At 42.2% G+C, this 18,009-nt stretch overlaps 3 protein-coding genes across 11 annotated transcripts in view; 1 reads left to right on the top strand and 2 right to left on the bottom strand.

Annotated features, from left to right (window-relative positions):
• Positions 1 to 815: 815 nt before the first annotated feature.
• PIGBOS1 (PIGB opposite strand 1) lies at positions 816 to 2,783 on the bottom strand. 2 transcript variants are annotated; one of them, XM_032796683.2, is made up of 2 exons: positions 2,695 to 2,783; positions 816 to 1,202 (listed from the first exon to the last, which is right to left on the bottom strand). In XM_032796683.2, exon 2 carries the CDS (start codon positions 1,116 to 1,118, stop codon positions 957 to 959), a length of 162 nt encoding a protein of 53 aa, XP_032652574.1. In that variant the 5' UTR covers positions 1,119 to 1,202; positions 2,695 to 2,783; the 3' UTR covers positions 816 to 956. The 2 variants fall into 2 exon arrangements, with proteins under 2 accessions (XP_032652574.1, XP_032652575.1); XM_032796684.2 differs by lacking the exon at positions 2,695 to 2,783 and adding an exon at positions 2,087 to 2,376.
• A 1,514-nt stretch (positions 2,784 to 4,297) lies between these two features.
• PIGB (phosphatidylinositol glycan anchor biosynthesis class B) lies at positions 4,298 to 16,838 on the top strand. The gene is given in 11 exon segments (XM_032796670.2): positions 4,298 to 4,874; positions 5,271 to 5,388; positions 6,461 to 6,565; positions 6,764 to 6,894; positions 7,873 to 8,013; positions 8,520 to 8,571; positions 9,970 to 10,181; positions 12,741 to 12,805; positions 14,513 to 14,726; positions 15,510 to 15,687; positions 16,278 to 16,838. Coding segments are annotated over 11 exon segments (1,347 nt in total). The 5' UTR covers positions 4,298 to 4,863; the 3' UTR covers positions 16,398 to 16,838.
• The window catches only part of CCPG1 (cell cycle progression 1), a 67,215-nt gene continuing 66,032 nt past the window's right edge, over positions 16,827 to 18,009 (bottom strand). For 7 of the 8 annotated variants that reach the window (XM_032796656.2, XM_075069614.1, XM_075069615.1 and 4 more), the window contains one exon: positions 16,827 to 17,577. In XM_032796656.2, coding sequence (XP_032652547.1) covers positions 17,394 to 17,577 — 184 coding nt within the window. In that variant the 3' untranslated portion in view covers positions 16,827 to 17,393. The remainder of the gene's footprint in view (positions 17,578 to 18,009) is intronic. The other variant, XM_075069616.1, reaches the window with a different exon arrangement.

The following is an 18,009-nucleotide window of genomic DNA, read 5'->3' as shown; positions in this document are numbered from 1 at the left end:
TCTATGCACACATCCCACCCCGACAGGTACTCACTGGCATCGGCGGGAAGCGGAACAGCCCAGCCCCAGCCCTCTCCACTCTGCCAGCTTTCCGCCACCAGTGAGAGCGGAGAGGTTGGGGAAAGGACACCCCCTGTACTCACTTGGGGCAGGAAGCGGAGCGCCACAGCTGGGAGCTGGCAGAGTGGAGTGGGCTGGGGCCAGGCTGATCTGCTTCCGCTGCTGCACGTGAGTGCAGGGAGATTGGGGAAAGAACACCCCAGCACTTAGCTGTGGCAGGAAGTAAGGCGACACAGCCTCAACCCGCTCCACTTTCCTTGCCCCTGCCCCAGCCGTGTCACCGGGGGGTGTGTGTTGGGGGGGAGGTGGGGGAGAGGCCCTACACTCACCCGCAGCAGGAAGCAGAGCAGCCCGACTCCAGCCCGCTCCACTCCGCCAACTCCCAGCCGCAGTGCTCCATTTCCCACCGCAGGTGAGTACAGGGGGCGTCCTTTCCCCAACCTCCCCGCGCCCACCGGCAGTGGGGAGCGGAGCGCCCCGGCTGGGAGCTGATGCGCCGATCTGCCGGAGTGCTGCTTTACTGCCTTGTATGGGAACCCGTGTTATATGGGGGTCACGTTATATCGGGGTGGAGGTGTACAACAAGTATAATTTCTATATCCAATGGGGTTAGGACTAAGGGCAGAGTGACAGACCTAACTCTAAATTTGCATAAGACTAGAAACCTGTAATTTTAAAGAAAAATGTCAGTGGAACCAAATGTAATTCGGTCAACGTATGTGCAGCTGGCCATATTAGAAAACAACACATTTACATTAATTAAAAAGCATATTTATTCTTCACCAAGATAAACCAGTTTCATTTTGAAGAACAGACTATGTTATTTTGTTTTGATCTCAGAACAAAAGTCTACAGTGTCCAAGCCAATATCACCAAGCAGCTCCATGTAATCTCTGCTATTCTTTCTTCTCTTCTACTTCTGGTGCTTGCAGCTTTTCTTTTAATTTATTCTGTTTTCTGTGATATTGTTCAAATATTGGTTTATAGATGTAGAATCCCCCTGCAACTCCAAGGAGAGCCCCCAGAAACATGTGAGGTAATGGCATTTTACCATACATTTTAACAGCCAAAGCTGTAACTTGCCACACCTGTCTTCAAAGATACTCTAAAGACATCTGAGTAGCCAACCAAAATCTTCAGATCTGCATACAAATGAAAGTGAATGTAAATTGTTACTCATTGTAATGTTTGTTGCAGTCCAAAAAGAATAACATATGGACAGGTGACTATCAGTTACTTTGGGTAGAGGCTGCTATGCAAAACAAAAACAAAAAATATTCTGCCATCAACCATGCACATGATTTTCACTTAAATCAATTTGAACTGTAAACAGATGGGTCTAAGACCAATATAAATATTTATATTTTGCACCGAAAATGAGATAGTATAAGAATTATGGCTCTGTTCCACTTTTCAGAGCAAGAACTCCAACCATGATTAACAGCTGGTGTTCAGTTACTGATGGTAAGATAGAAGTGCTGCTCTCTTGTAAATACTGCTTCATGTAAAAAGCAGGTTTCTCTTGGTTTCATGGAGGAGCTGGATCACACATGCTGTACTGTGTAATACAAAAAGATCAGGAGCGTGGAGGACTTTTTCCTTTCTCTCCAGTACAGGATTGAGGTTTTTATGGGTGCTAGCTCCAATATCATCCAATAGATCATATTTGCCTGGCAGCTCTTCAGTACAGGGGATGTGTTTGTCCATTCTGTAAAGCACTACCATAGTTAAATGATAAACACATACAAATTATGGTAGAAAACTCTCTCAGCATTTCCCAAAACTTTTTAGAAGTTCAATTCCCCTTCAGAAAGTTGAAGACACTTACAGTCTCCTTCAACAGCAGCGTTAGTAGGGCAGGATAAGGAGAACTTACACTGCCACTGCTGTGTCCGTTCGCAGTTAGTGTCTCCCCCGAGGCAATGCCCCCACACGGGGGCACGGCTGCCTTACCTCAGGGCAAATCTGGCTTTCAATGGCGATACACTAAGTAGTGGTCGCTAGGCGTAACTGACAGAAGTGCTACTTGAAATCCCCGTTACCAGCGCCTCGGTGAGAGGCGCTCATGGATTAAGGCTCGGGGCCACGACCCACCAGCTCTTTCCAGACGCCAGCGCCGGGACTACCCAGGCAGGGCAGGCAGCAGAGAGCTGTGCACTGAAACCGCTGAGATCGCCGGGCACGGGAGAGCTGAAGGCCGAGAGGTGCCTCAAGACCAGAGCGCTCAGTTTCCCGAGGGGGAGGCGGCGTGCGGGAGAGGCGCTTCCCGCGGCCCTTCGCCCTCCCACGAGACCGGGCAGGATTTAGGAACGGAGAGAGGAGGGAGGGACAACGAGGGGGCGGCGCCTCATGGCCCCAGCTCAGCCCCACCCGCGGGCAGCCAAGGAAGAGCACGGAGGCGGGGGCAGCTATGGGGGGAGCCGCACGCGCCGAGCAGCTCCCGCTGCCCGGTGCGGGCTTCAGCATAGCGGGCGGGGTGGGGGGCACAGACACACCCCACCCCCGGCCCCGTCATCAACCGGGGGCCGGGATAGAGAAGCGGGAGAAGAGACTCCGGGGACATCAGCCCCCGCCTCGCTGCCCAGAGCCCAGCCCTGCAAACCCTTCCCACCGAGGAACCGCGCGCCGCCTTACCTCCGAGGCCCCTTCGTCTAACCGATTAAACCAGAGAGATGAAACCTCCGTAGGCCAGACAAACTGCCGGAAGTACAGCACCTGGCACCCCTCCCCTAGGGACATAATCTCTCATCCCGCTGAATTTTATCCCAACGCCCGCCCCTGACTACTCCGCACATGCGCTCACCCACCCCCGAAAGCTCCGGCATGGCCGTAGCCTCGCCCCCGAGCGTCACTCTGGCTCCGCCCAATGCGGACGGGAGAGGGGCTCAGCAGGCCCCGAGACTCGGCGCACAGAGCTGAGTCCGACATGCAGGCGGGGGGTGAGGGCGGGTTCTTCCTCCGCTGTAGGAGCCGTAGTGCCGACACCGTGCGGCTCCGCAAGAGAAAATCTGCGCTGTACAGCGCTGCCCCGGGGGCTGGCGGGGAGCGGGGCCCAGGTGAGGAGAAGCTCTGGGGGAAGGGCCTGAGGCCAGACAGGCGGTGGAGGCGGCAGAGAGCTGTGTCCTGCTGAGCTCTCTGATCCCGGGCGGCAGCGATCGAAGTGGGCGCTCCGCCGCTTAGCGAGACACCCCTACGGACGGGCAGGCTGTGCGCCACCGGCTGCTTGGGCCGGGGTCGGTCTCGCCCTCCCAGCCAAGAGTGGGCCTGCTGCCTGCATTCTCTTCTTGTTAGCTGGGCAAGTGGGAGGAACCCAAGGGGCTTCTTAATTACGCCAGGTTGCGTGTGCAGATATTTTCTTCCAGGGGGCGGAGGGGGTGGAGGAAGCAGTCCTTTCTGAAACTGTGCCCGCAAACTCACCTCCTTGAGACTCCAACGTAAGATGTCATTTACAGCAAATTGTGCACTTCAAAACTTCGTATATATGTTCTGCTAGACTTCACCATTGGTTAGGTTAGGATACACCCATGATTACATGAAGACGTAAGAAAAGCATGTTCCCAAAGTCAAATATTAGAATCTAATCTTTTACGTTAAAAAGCTTCTAGTTCCCATTTGTAAAGAGAAACTGGAGAAGTCTGTATAGCTGTTCTGCTTGAGTTGAGTTTGTAGACAGCCTCCAGCAGAGGGGAGGAGCCAGCAGTTGCAGCTAGTGGCAGTAAGGGAAGGAGCAGCCTGACCTGGCAATCATCACCAGAGCAGATTAGGCCCCTAAAGGCGTCATTCTGCTCCCATCATTGCTCGGGAAGGAGGAGGCTACCATGACTGACCCTATAGCAGGGGGACTCTGAAGAACATTGGTTGCCACCACTGGAACCTTGGGAAAGTAACACTTTTTTGGTTGCTCCCAGTGTCCTCCATCCATTCTTCACCTTTCTTACATGCTTTGATCAATTGTGAAATAGTTAATTCAAATGGACATCAGAGTCAGTAAACCAGTGAAATGAACAGGACTACTCACCCCTCAGCCAGTTTTTCAGATTCTGCAAAAATCAGACACTACTACAGCAGTTACATTCCGTTCATGTTTACAAACTTGAGAGCCAGTGGCTTACTTTTAAATATATATATGTATAGTTGCTCTCTTCTCTGGAATCTCAGCTTTTATATATTAAAAAAAAAAGGGGGGGGGGGAAGGGAAGCCGGCTGTGGGGAAGAATAACCAACCCAAAGCCATTAACAGCTTTCTTCTCACTAATAACTGTCCAAGGTACTTGGTTGAAAAGTTCTCACTAAATTCAGTTTTAATTTGGATTTGGATCCTTCTTCAGTCACTATAGTTAATCTGATGATACAGTAGTTTGCAATCATTTAAGACTTCAATATGGAATCAAACTGGAGGCTGTGAGGAATAATGCTGTTAAAGTGCAAATAGCAAAATGGGACATAAAATGATGGAACTTCTTGAGAAAAGATTAAGTATAATGTGTATTTTTTTCTTATAATGAAAGTTGTTAAAAAATGCTACCATATATCTAACTTCTAAGATCAAGCTACAATACAGTTCAAAGCTATCATTTTAAAGAGAATGCCTTTGTTCGATCATCAGTAGCCATAAGCAATTATTATTTCAGTGACTATTAACAGGCACTTTCTCCAAACTAATGTTTTGCTTTCTCAGAGCTTTTTGGTGAAAACATTTATCTGGTCTTGTTTACCATAACTCTGCGAGTACTTAACTGCTTTTTAGTCCAGACAAGCTTTGTTCCAGATGAATACTGGCAGTCGCTTGAAGTTGCACATCATATGGTTTTCAAATATCCTTTGCTTTTTGAAGTTAAAATGAGTGGAATCTTTCTAGAACTGAACTAAGTATGCTCACTTTTTCATTTTGTTGTAATTGTGTCCTCAATACTGTAATAACATCTCTTTATGATGACTTTATTGCCCCAATATTGCTCTCTAGGCTCCATGCTTTTATATCGTAGTAACTTTCCTGGAGCTATGTCACTACCACTGTCCCTTTTTTGGTAGAAGGAGTGTTAAGCTAGAGGTTTCCCTGGCACTGAGAAATTAATATGACCGTTGGCAGAAATCACTAATTGACAGTGGCCACGGAGTAAGATTTTTGACATAAATCAGGAAATCCTGAGAATAAGCAGAAAACTAACAGGAAAACTTTTAAGTTCTTTAAATATCCTTAATATTACTAATTATGGCTACTTGACCTGGGAATGGGCAGAAGGTTTAAGGGGTTATTCATACCCATTACTCTTTGCAACTATCTACAGAGTTTTACAGCTACTGGCAAAGGATGATGTTCAGCTGCTGGTAAGTATAAAGGAAATATTTTTTAAAAGCCCAGCTACTACTTAACAATTAATTTAATTTCAAAACATTGTAGGTAGGAAATTTAACTGCCCTCCACATAAAATGAAAGACTCTGGTTTGGCCCTGGGATCCATGTGAGTGAAACAGTTGCCAGTGCATGAAGTCTCAATTAAGTTAATGTGGCTCTGCCTGGCCACAAGGGTCCACTTGCATGGCTGCAGTGGCAGGAGTGGGGCTGAAGACTGTAGATGGTGATTCTTGCCCTCTGTCAACCTCTTCAAATGTCAAAGAAGATAGTGTTGTACCACTAGTAAGGTTAAAATTTTGTCATGGTTATTTTTAGTAAAAGTCACAGACAGGTCACAGACAATAAACAAAAATTCATGGAAGCTTGCAACCTGCCCATGACTTTTAGTACAAATAATGGAGTGAGGGGACTGAAGGGGAGGGGCTGACAGCTCCCTTCCCCACTACAGCCAAAGTAGCCACAGAGGTTCATTAAAGTCATGGAATTCGTGATGTCCGTGATTAAACCATATCCTTAGCCATTAGACTCAGAACATGATTTACTCAGTAGCTCTTTAATTAGCAGATTACTTTGGCTGCAAGTATAGGACGAGGTACTTCAAATAACTAACTGAACAGAATCTGAGGGTAGGTTTTTTTCAAAAGCCCTCAGTATTGACATAACTCTGCTTCCATTGAAGATAATGAATAAAACTCCCATCGACTTCATTTAAAGATGAGTTACATCATTGTGGAACAATTTTGAAAGTGCTACCTTGAGTTTCTGGAAACTTTCAATTGAATGTCAAATTCACTCGCTGTCTTTGATTGATTTTAATAGAAACTCCGGACTCATCTTTCTCTAGGACTACAGTATTTAAAATAAAAGCTTTCCATCAAAACATACAGAGGACTGTCATATACTTTTAGTTTCCTCAGTGGATTGATGTTTCAAGAATCTCCTAGTTTTATATATTGCAATTAAACTTGGGAGTTAATAGGGGCTTCAGAAACAAGAGTCAGAAAAATAAGTAAACTTTCTCTTTTTTTTTTTTTGTTTATGTAGATTTGGATCCCTAGACTTGTCCAAGCAGTTCTGTCAGCTCTAGCAGACGTAAAGCTTTACTCATTAGTGAGACATCTAGAAAATGCAGAAACAGCAAAGTGGGTGGTGAGTCTCAGCCTTGAAATACATGTCTTGTGTATGGGCCTTATGGTATTTTAGCGTACAGTGTACTGCAGAACTTAAGAAATGGTTTAATGATATTATTAAATATCTGAAAGGTTTATCACCACTTTCATTAAAGGCTATACAAATATTGTATTAACACTTCCCCCCCCATACCCTGTTGTTAATAATTGTTTTTAGTACCTTTGCCAGTTGTGCTCTTGGTTTACATGGTATTGCTGTACCAGAACTCTAACAAACACCATGGAAACTGTTCTCACCATCTTTGCTCTTTTCTACTATCCAATGGAAGGCTCAAAGACGAGGAGTAGGTGAGAGAATTTACACTAACAACATTGGTAACCTTTGGTTGGGATAATCAAAATGGATGCAACTGTTAAAATAATGCTTTCTGTTCATATATAACTTCCTGCCTTTTTGTTATCCTCCCTGATGTCTGACATCTGTCTGAACAAGCAAGCACAGGCTTCTGAATTTAGAAAGATGAATTCAAGTTGTATAAAGATAATGTGGAAGATAACTATTCCTTTTGTTACTGAGGGTGAAACTCATCCAAAGGGTCAGTGCAGTGGCATGGAAACCAATTAAACCTCAAGGCAAGACTGCATAGATGGAACACCTGCAAGTTCTCTGTATGCCAAGAGTTTTTTGTGCTGGTTCCAAATAAGCTGTTGGGGATGGGGCCATAGGAAACTAATCCTTAGTCAATCCAGCAACCCAAACCCCTCAGTTTGTGGAGAAACTGCAGCTGTTCTAGTTCCTGAGTGGAATGGTAACTGGTGGTGCTGCTGCACATCTGCAGGGGATGGTAGTGGATATGTAAAATTACTACTCTGCTGTTCCTCATTTCAAACCAAATCACCTATGGGGGACATTAATTTCATCTTAAGGGCAGTGTAGAAACACTTAATTTGAGGACTTAGGAAGGACATGAAAGATGGTTACTCAAGCCAAACAAGTATTCAGAGTCAGTGTATTAACTAATTTTGAACTGAGTAATTACTTTTTTAAAAAGCCTGTATATACTTTCTAGTTAGATACTTAGTCGTTCATAGTTTAATTTACTACACATTTTTTTCATAGAAGCAGGCCAATAAGCCAGTATTTGCACCCGAAGATTCAAGGTTAAAGGCAGAGCTGTGTTCAGATGTCTGTAGGCTGTACTTGCCTCAGTCAGTGTCCAGAAACATGATGACATGAAAAATGTGATACTCTGTCAATGAAAAAGCAATTAAATCTCTTTACAATTGTACTCTGATTGTTTTTGTTAATATTTTCTTCATTTCTAGTTGCAAATATTTAACTTTGGTTGCACTTGCATTTATTATTCGTCCAACTGCTGTAATTCCATGGATACCTTTGGTGCTCAGGCATTTCTGGCAAGAACAGAAGAAGGTAGACCTTGTTCTATACACCTATATTCCTGTAGGGTAAGTGTTTTATTAATTCAGTGAATAATGACACTGTATACTAAATAGTACCTATTATATGTTACCATCTAAAACCATACTAACAGGATTCATTTAAGCATTCTGCTTATCAATATTTACTTTTTTTTTAAACTAGTAAGACTGTAGGCAGGGACAGGACATCTCCTGCATGTTTCAACTTAAGGAGATGTGCAAAAGTGAAGAATAAAATACTGTGGCAGCAGTTTGGAGAAGGGGCTTGCTTCCAGTACAAACACAGTGTATCCTTCACAAGAGAGAGGTTTCATGGAAAGAGCTCATGAGGGGAAAATATGAGGAGGACCTCCAAGCCAACCAGTGGTTGTTCCAGAAAAGGCTAAGTGTTGGTGATTCACTCTAAGTAACTGTGACTAGTTTAGGGGACAGTGACACATACACAATAATTGTAGAGGCAAGCTGAAAAAATGTGTAATCTAAACATTCAAAAGATGTCAGTAATACAAGGAGCTTTTTCTTGATTTTTGCAGATTGGTCACTCTAGGGATTTCTTTAATAATCGATCGTGTATTTTTTGGTGAGGTAAGTTGTCTTACAATGTCTTTTAAATTAAATTTGTAAGCATTTCTAACAATTTGGTACTTGGGTAAATGGTTCCACACTTTCCTAATTCAAGAGCTATCGCTGTCTCAATGATTTGAGATCTGTACATTCTGCCTTTGGCATCAACTCTAATAACAATTTGTCTGTATCCTGTAATCTTATGAGTATAATTCTAGCCATTAATATCTATGCTTATGTTAAATCACTAGAATGCCATTTCAAATAGGACCAACAATGCAGTGGCTTCTCAATTCACTGATACTTAGTGTCAGTGTTCAGAGATGATTGCATGTTAATGTAATGATGCACAGAGCAACTAAACTTTACACTGGTATTCTCTGCAGCATATGTTACGTTCTGGGAGAGTTGTAGTGTTATGCTTAGCTCAGCATTAATTTCTGTTAGGATGTCTCAGTTGTAGCGTTTTGGTATTTATTTGCTTCTATAAATATTTACAGATCCTATTTAGCACTGTCCTAATAAACCTGCTTGTGAAAGTATTCGGCAGTTTAATACTTACCTACAAAAGCTGCTTTCTGTAGACAGCATCAATTATGTAAAACAATGATCAGCAAAAGTCATATCCTGCATGTTTTCAACTTTCACGTGGGTAAAGATGCACAGTTCTCAGAGTAAGAAATGTTAAATTATATTGACGACTGTTGCCAATATTACTGTAAGATGGACAATTTTGGCAAACTTGAAGTTGTCCATCTAATCCAATGTCATGTAATATGTAGAAAAGATTTTTTCCAAGCAGGAGACATTAAGGAGGTAACAGAGAAGTATTAGAGCAATATTCAAGTGTGCAGAGGAGAATTCTATAGGGCTTGAAGGAATGTATAAAATATTCAGGGTAGGATTTTCAGAAGTGCTCAGCATTGATCTAACTGCTTCCATTGAAGTAAATAGTAACTTAAATAGGAGCAGATTATACCAACATTGAGCAATTTTGAGAATCCTGCCCCTGGTTTTTAAAAAAAAGTTCTATAGACAACCCGTGTCTCATTTAAAGGATTCAATAACTCTAAAAGATGAGCCTGTACTTTTTCTGGAAGTCAGTTAGTGACCACATAAGACCGATTGTGTGTAGATTTTTAAAACATTTCACATTTGTCTTGTTCAGCATAAGAGGCCTGTTCTCCATGATAGAAAAGTAGAAAACTTTCAAACCATAAAGCTTGTAACATGTATTAACTGCTGAAAGTAACTAAATTGCTGTCACAAGATAGTTTTTACTTTAAAAACTTGTTGTAATGCTTTTAGGTAAAAATGTAAATCATAGTATCCTTTAATGGCAGTGTTGCATAACAGAACCGGACAGACTTAATCTAACGTTTTCATACTTAACATTAATTCATTTTTTTAACCTTTCAGTGGATACTGGTTCAGATGAAATTCTTGAAGTTTAATGTGCTACAGAATTTGGGGACATTTTATGGTTCTCATCCTTGGCATTGGTACTTGACCCAGGGATTGCCGATTATTTTGGGCACCCATCTACCCTTCTTTATTCACGGCTGCATCCAGGCACCATAGAGGTATCGGATCCTTCTAGTGGCAGTGGTTTGGACAGTGTTGGTATACAGGTAAGCTCCCTTACATGTAATTAACTTTGAACCAGTCACATTATTTTTAAGTCAAAGTTATAACTTATTTTCTCTAGAACAAAATTTTGAAATTAATGCAAAGAAAATTTCATTCAAATTGCAGTGTCCAATGAATTAAACAAATTATCCAAATATTTTACAATAAATTACTCAATGGTATGACATAGCTGCGTTTAACCCTACTATAGTGGCTTAATGAAATCATTCTAAACTATTGCTGGTGGCACAGTAAATGATTAGAGAGCAGATTGGGCATTGCACCAAAATTGAAAACTTTGTTGAATCACTAAAAGGTGTTTGCTTTCAGCAGCAGAATGAGTTTGAAAGTTTAGTTTATCTGAGGCCTGTTAAGGAAAATCATTCTTTTGTTTAATTTCGCTCAAGGTTTCTGAAATCTTCTGTAAAGACTTGCATATGGAGCAATTCAAATATTATTACAATATAAAAATCAGTCCTGTCTTTTGTCATTTTGACAACAACTAGAGGTGAAGGTCGCGGGGGATAAGAAATGGCAGTGAGGATTAGTTTGTTCAGGCTCTTCACACACAACTCACTGTAGAAACAGACAGTTCCATGTGAAGGTGAAACAGGTGACAGTGATTATTTAAATATCAAACAATGTTAAAGGCCTTCCCCTGTTTCAGAACATGGTATTAATAAAATATAGAAAAAATTTGTAATTGGGTCGCAGTTGTGACATCAGTCATTAGTCCAACTCAAAACTGAGGGATGCAAAGATGGTTTTAAACTACCTTGTGCTGGCCCAATCCTCTATGGCTCCAGTCCCCTGGCACAAGTTAAAGTAGTCTGATGCCCTAATCATGCCCCCTGCACTACCTGCAGGAGGGGCTGGCATAGGAGCCACTGTGATAGTTATACGTCACTTGATCCAGGTATAATGGAGTGGGCCTCCTGTGGCTGACTCCACAAGCTATAGGACTGTACTGAGTAATAGTGTGGTGCCCAGCTATCCTAGCTTAGATGAATCTTGGTTCCATAGTTTTTGTGTGCCCAGCTAACTTTTGATTCACCACCAGCACTTTTCTTCACTTGGAATTTTGAGCAGCATTTTATGACAAGGTAACAGTCTCTCCTAACAGGTTGCATCCCTGACCATATCTTGATAAATAGCTATTGATGAACCTACCCTCCTTGAACTTACCTAATTCTTTATAGTTTTGGCCTTCACACCATCCCGTGACAAAGAGTTCCACAGGTTGACACTGCATTGTGACAGATGATACTTCCTTTTGTTTTAAACCTGCTGCATGTTAATTTCATTAGGTGACCCCTGGTTCCTGTGTTACGTGAGGGGGTAAACAACATTTTCCTTATTTACTTTCTCCATTTTTGTTGTCCTTCTCTGTACCTTTTCCAATTCTAATATATCTTTGAGATGTGGAGACCAGAACTGCATGCAGTACTCAAGGTGTGGGCATACCATGGATTTACAGAGTGGCATTATGATATTTTCTGTCTTATCTATCCCTTTACTAATGGTTCCTAACATGATTAGCTTTGTTGACTGCTACTGCATATTGAGCGGATGTTTTCGAAGTACTATCCACAATGACTCCATGATCTCTTTCTTCAACAGTAACAACTAACTTAGACCCCATCACTTTGTTTGTATAGTTGGGATTGTTTTCCAATGTGCATGACTTTGCATTCATCACCACTGAATTTTATCTACTGTTTTGTTGCCCAGTCACAAAATTAGTAAAGTACTAACTATGATCTAGATCAGTGTTTCCCAAACTTGGAACGCTGCTTGTGTAGGGGAAAGCCCCTGGCGGGCCGATCACAGCTTCCGCTGGCTGCGGTTCACTGCTCCAGGCCAATGGGAGCTGCTGGAAGTGGCGCAGGCCGAGGGACGTACTAGCCGCCGTTCCCGCAGCCCCCACTGGCCTAGAGCAGCGAACCGCGGCCAGTGGGAGCTGCGATTGGCTGAACCTGTGGACGCAGCAGGTAAACAAACTGGCCTGGCCTGCCAGGGGCTTTTCCTATGCAAGCGGCATCCCAAGTTTGGGAAACACTGATCTAGATTTTAGTATGTTCATTGCCAGGGTGTAAAAACATCTATCTGTAGGCAGTATGTGATTAACGTCACAATGGTCAAGCATGATATTTATTGTACTACTTTCTTCATGTAAGAGGGGTGACTGAATGCTCCTCCTTATCTGTCTGTTGGAGGCAACTGGCATTTGTTAGTAAGATTCCTGGAAAATGGTAGTTTGTTTGCAGCTGCAGTATTTTCCTGTTCTCTAAAACACTATTATCTGAACCACCACATTAACTGAAGCCCTTCCTCATGCCCCACATATTTCATGCTGGGGGACAAAGAACGGATTCAGATAATGCGGTGGTTTGATAATAGAGCAGAAGCCTCCAGCTGGGACTGTGAAGAGGAGGCTTACTAATCAGTTTTTAAAAAATCTGTTAAAGTTGTCTTTTCTATCCCTACATGCTATTGAATTGTCAACAAACCTGTGATTTATATAACTTTATTTCAGTAGTACCATACCTGTTTTGTTACAGCACGTTGAGCCACAAAGAATTCAGGTTTATCTATCCCGTACTGCCATTTTGCATGGTGTTTTGTGGTAAGCACTTGGATTTTAAAAGTTGTGTGGTGATTACCCTGCTGTAGAAACTTTTTTACATGAAATATAGGCTGTAGATTAGTTATGGTCAAGTTGCATGCTAGCCATAGCTTGTTTAGAATTAGTCTTCTATTCACTTACAGCCCCACCAAACAGATTGAATCAGAGGGGCAGGAGCAACTATTTTCTAGGTGCACCGCTAAATGTTACCTCTAAAGCAGGGGTGGGCAAACTACGGCCCACTAGCCGTTTTAATCTGGCCCTCAAGATCACGCCGGGGAGCAGGGTCTGGGGCCACTCCACGTGGCTCCCAGAAGCAGCAGCACGTTCCCCCTCCGGCTCCTACACATAGGGGCAGTCAGGGGGTCTGCTCCACAAGTTGCCCAAGCCCTGACCTTGCAGCTCCCATTGACCGAGAACTGCGGCCAATGGGAGCTGCAGGGGTGGTGCCTGTGGACTGGGCAACTAGCAACAGAACTGCCTGGAGGACATGCTGCTGCTTCCAGGAGCTGCTTGAGGTAAGTGCTGTCCTGAACCTACACCCCTGATCTCCCTCCCACCCTCCGAACCCCTTGGTCCCAGCCTGGAGCACCCTCTTGCACCCCAAACTCCTCATCCTGAGCCCCACCCCTGACCTATCCCTGATATCCCTCCTGGCCTTCGAACCCCTCAGTCCCAGCCTGGAGCACCCTCCTACACCCCAGAGCTCCTATCCCACCCCTCATCCCTGGCCCAGAGCCCCCTACTGCACCCTGAATTCCTCATTTCTGGCCCCACCCCGGAGCCCACACCCCAACCCCAATTTTGTGAGTGTTCATGGCCCGCCATACAATTTCTATACCCAGGTGTGGCCCTTGGGCCAAAAAGTTTGCCCACTCCCCTGATCTAAAGCCATAAGAATAACAAGGACCCTGGTGAAACAATATCACAAAAGCCATGAAAGCTGAGCAAAATTACAAAGAATAGATTTTTGGTACTCCGTTAACACGGAAAGTTGCACCAGTTTAATTTTAAACAGCTTTATTTAAACCAGGGCAACCTTGTGTGGACACTCTTATTTCAGTTTAAGCAAGGCTTATTTTGGTTTAGTTTGCATTCATTAGAAATAGTTGTAACTAAAATAATCATGATTTAAGCTTAAATAAGAATGTCTATGCAGGAGTTGCTCTGGTTTAAGAATGTCAATTTAAAAACTGATAGAAGTTGAACTAGTTCATCTTAAGTTTGTAGACAAAGTCCTAGTCAGGTGTTTTATACTATCTTGCTTTTTTTTTAACAGCCCACTTAACTGCAGAAAGGTAGCTTTTGATAAAAAGTCAACACCTGTCACTGTAATTTTGAAGCTCCCTGCTGCTTTTTTCCCTTCATCCCAGAGCTGTTGAAGCATTACTTAGCACCTAACCCCGGAGGCATTTCGGCGGGTGCTCCACTGCCACAGTGGTCCTTCGGCTGGCACCCGCCAGCCGAAAAGGTTGGAGACCACTGCTTTAGAGTGTGGAATCCATACGAAACGTGCCCCTTTTTTCCATTCTAAACAAAAAAACTGGAGTGGGCAGTGACTTTGACTATTTCAAAACACAGAACTGTTTTGCTTCTAATTTAACCATGACTAATCAATTTTCAATAAGTTGCACTATGTCAAAAGAGAGCTGTAGGAATAGCTAACACTTGCTTATCTGCTTAACTATTTTATATTTCTCACTTTAGGATATTCTCTTAAACAACTGAAAACATGGAAGAAACCAGCAATAACCTTCCTGCTTTTATCAAATTTACTCCCAGCCCTGTACATGGGTTTGATTCACCAGCGTGGCTCTCTTGATGTCATGATTCATATGCAGCAGCTCTGTAACAATTCTTCTAACCAATCATGGGCTTCTGTCTTTGTAATGATGCCATGCCACTCTACTCCTTTTTACAGGTAATAAAGTAGCTAATACAATTTGTATGCTTGAGTAGCTTTAGTATTACAATTTCCCCCCCTCAAATATATTGAATTATTTGCAGGATAATGTGCATCTATTCCCAGATTGTTCAGTCTGTCTTAACTCTGTATGAAGTATTAAATTGGAAAAGTGAATCTTTCATATTGTTTACTCCACCCAGCATCTGCATTTTTTCCTGTTTTACCAAAACAGCTTAGTGTTAGACAGATGTTTGCCCTAGCAGTTTGCATTGCTTCACTCCTCCAATATTTAACTACTGCAGGGAGTCAAGATTTAATGCTTATTTCCTTGACTTCTGCTACCAGGTTAACAGACAGAACTATTATGTATGACATGACTAAAGTAACTCTTCCAGAACTATGTGACACATCCTGATATATAAAAAAATTAAAGGATTAACACAACATAATGTTATTTTCAAAGTGTGCTCCAGTAAAGCACTGAGGTCACTCAGGATGGTCTTTTTGCTATTAAAATCTAAAATAGATCAGATTGTGGATTATTGCTTTCTATGAACCTCTCCAGCTGAAACTACACTCACTACTGACACCTCATTTTACTTTCTGTATGCTTATTTGAAATAAAGAGGTGAGAAAAACCTTATATATCTAGCACAGAAGAGAAAGATACACCTACTGATAATGGGAAAATAAGAGAACAGAAAGTTTTACAGCCTACAATATAGCATCCTTAATTGAAACTAAGATCTAAAGTGATCACTTAACACTGGATCTCAACCATTTTTTTCCCCCTCCTAGCCACGTTCACTGTCCTCTACCAATGAGATTCCTTCGATGTCCTCCAGACCTAACTGGAAAAGAGAGTTACCTTGACGAAGCAGATATATTTTACTCTAATCCACTCAAGTGGCTTAATGAGGAGTTTTGCAATGGTACATTACCTACTCACTTGGTCTTCTTCAGTGTGCTAGAACAGGTACGTTAATTGCAAGTTAACTTTATCCAGATCAGGCTAAGAACAAAAATTTGCACAAGAAATAGAAGGGAGAGCTGAAATTGCAGCTTTGAAAATGTTCTTTAGCCTTTAAAAATGACTTAAACATTTGCCCAAAATACAGTACAGCTACTATTGTGTCACTGTAGTGAAGGGAAAGATCCCAGAGAGGGCATGCCTGGGTACCCAGCAAATCCTTCATGCCATAAAGTACTGCTGTGAAGCAGCTATCTTCAAAGCAGCACCAAGGCAAGTTTGAGGTGCACAGACACAACTTACATGGTTTGCATTGAGTGACTTTATGGGCATAAAGTAAGCAAAGCAGCCTGCAATCAGCAGAATTTCTTCCCCTTCAAAGTCCATTTACTCAAGGTGGGGGGGAGGTGACCAAGATTTCACTCTAACCAAGGGTCATGATATGGTATGATTGGTATTTCTCGTTCCCACAAGACAGAACCTAACTTCCATGGGTAGCTGAGTGGTTGGTTTAATAGAAGTTCAGGAACACAGTTCTGTACCCCACCAGTATAAAATGTCAGACTGTTTGGAAACAACAGTGTATTTATTTATAGGAAATATCATCGTTTCTTGTCCTAAACGGTTACGAGAGAACAGCTACTGTCTTTCACACCCATATGCCTCAAGGACGAACTGGAAGCCACATCTATGTCTACACAAGAAGGGTGAAATGAAGCATGCTTCAAGATCAGTTTCTGAACTGGGACCAACTGAACTCAGTACTGTACAGTGGTGTCTTGGTTAAACAGCCTTCTAGTACAGAACAGAGGGCAGTGATACTTGAAAATAAGTAAGCAAAATTGACAGGTCTGGCTCAAATTTACAGCCAGTAGATAAGGATTATACTGGATGTAACGTGTTGACTGATGCTTCTTCACTGGTGGAAAAGTGGAACTTCAGTGGCAATATTCTCATCTCATCTCTTGGTGTTAAGAGGGGAGGGAAAAAAACAAGGTTCATCTGTCTTAGGACATTTATAAATAATTAACAGAACACCAATAGCTACTGTGTGACATTTGTGATTTAGAGGAGAGGAGTAAAACAAGACTTCATAACCTCTATGGGACTGTACACCTATGCTAAATTTGTTTATGAATACAGACTTTTACCCACAACGTCTCTTTATTTTTCTTTCACAATATGCAGATGTGCAAGAAATTTCAAGTGCATATGTCAGCAAGCTGATTAGAATGCAGCACAGCAAATTCTTCATAAGTCAACAGGCTCTTGAACCCCCAAAAAAGACAAGAAGCAAGTATAAGATTACAAAATATTAACAGATGCATTGCCGTAATTTAGATCTACTTTCTGAAGGATAAGATGATGTTAGTACACCAAACCATGTTAATTACATGTACATTATGGATGATTCAATTTTGAATTATACTAATGGAATGCAATTAAGCCTATTTTTCACACAGGTCACAACACACCTAGTTTCCATAACAGTACAACTACAACCAAAATCATTTCCAAAGAACAGTAAAGCAACACTAGAGAAAATGCGAGTTAGGAAGTTTGATTGATGCTTTTGAACAACAGGGTAAAAATCAATCTGTATGAAGAAACACTTGCACTTTGCAGTTTTGTTGAAAAACAATTAGTTTCCATTGAGGAACCACTAGAAATTATCTACTTGTATCTTCCTGATTTTACCATACACAAATTACTTAATATTTTGGATCAAAGGGTAATTGCCCCAATTCTATTTCAAGATTTGCCATGTGTCTTCCATTAGTGCGACTGTGTTTATGCCATTTACCTTCTCTCTTATTACGTTGGTGTTGCTTCTGAGTGTGTTTTTCAGGTCTGGAACTTTCAGATTGTGTGAAAGCAGGCCTTTTAGCAGGTCGACTGAAAGGAGTAAACAAAACTTGGTTAGAGCTGTTGAAAATATCTTAATAAAATCAACTACATACATGATTATTATTTCACTACCAGTGCTCAAAGAAGAGTTACAGTTGATGATGTATTTTATTTAATTTTAAGTATGTATGTAGTACTCTCAAAATAGACTACCTAAAGCCCTAGTTAGGGTCAGAGTCAATAAGCTCCAATGCAAATTTCCATACCACACCACTCTGCTTGACTTGCAGGGAACACAATGCTGGTTAGGACTGAACAAAACTCTTACGTGAATACATTTGGAACATACACAAACCAAGTTTCAAATAGAAACATCTGCACCATAATATGTCTGTGTATGCATGTGTACACACATAATACAAGGACTTAGGTGGAGAACTGGAGCGTGCTGTTAATAAACTGTTGTAGCTCATCTTTTGT

Source organism: Chelonoidis abingdonii, chromosome 9 (genome assembly GCF_003597395.2).
Source record: "Chelonoidis abingdonii isolate Lonesome George chromosome 9, CheloAbing_2.0, whole genome shotgun sequence".
Taxonomy (NCBI): domain Eukaryota; kingdom Metazoa; phylum Chordata; order Testudines; family Testudinidae; genus Chelonoidis; species Chelonoidis abingdonii.
This window is presented reverse-complemented; position numbering and strand designations above follow the sequence as displayed.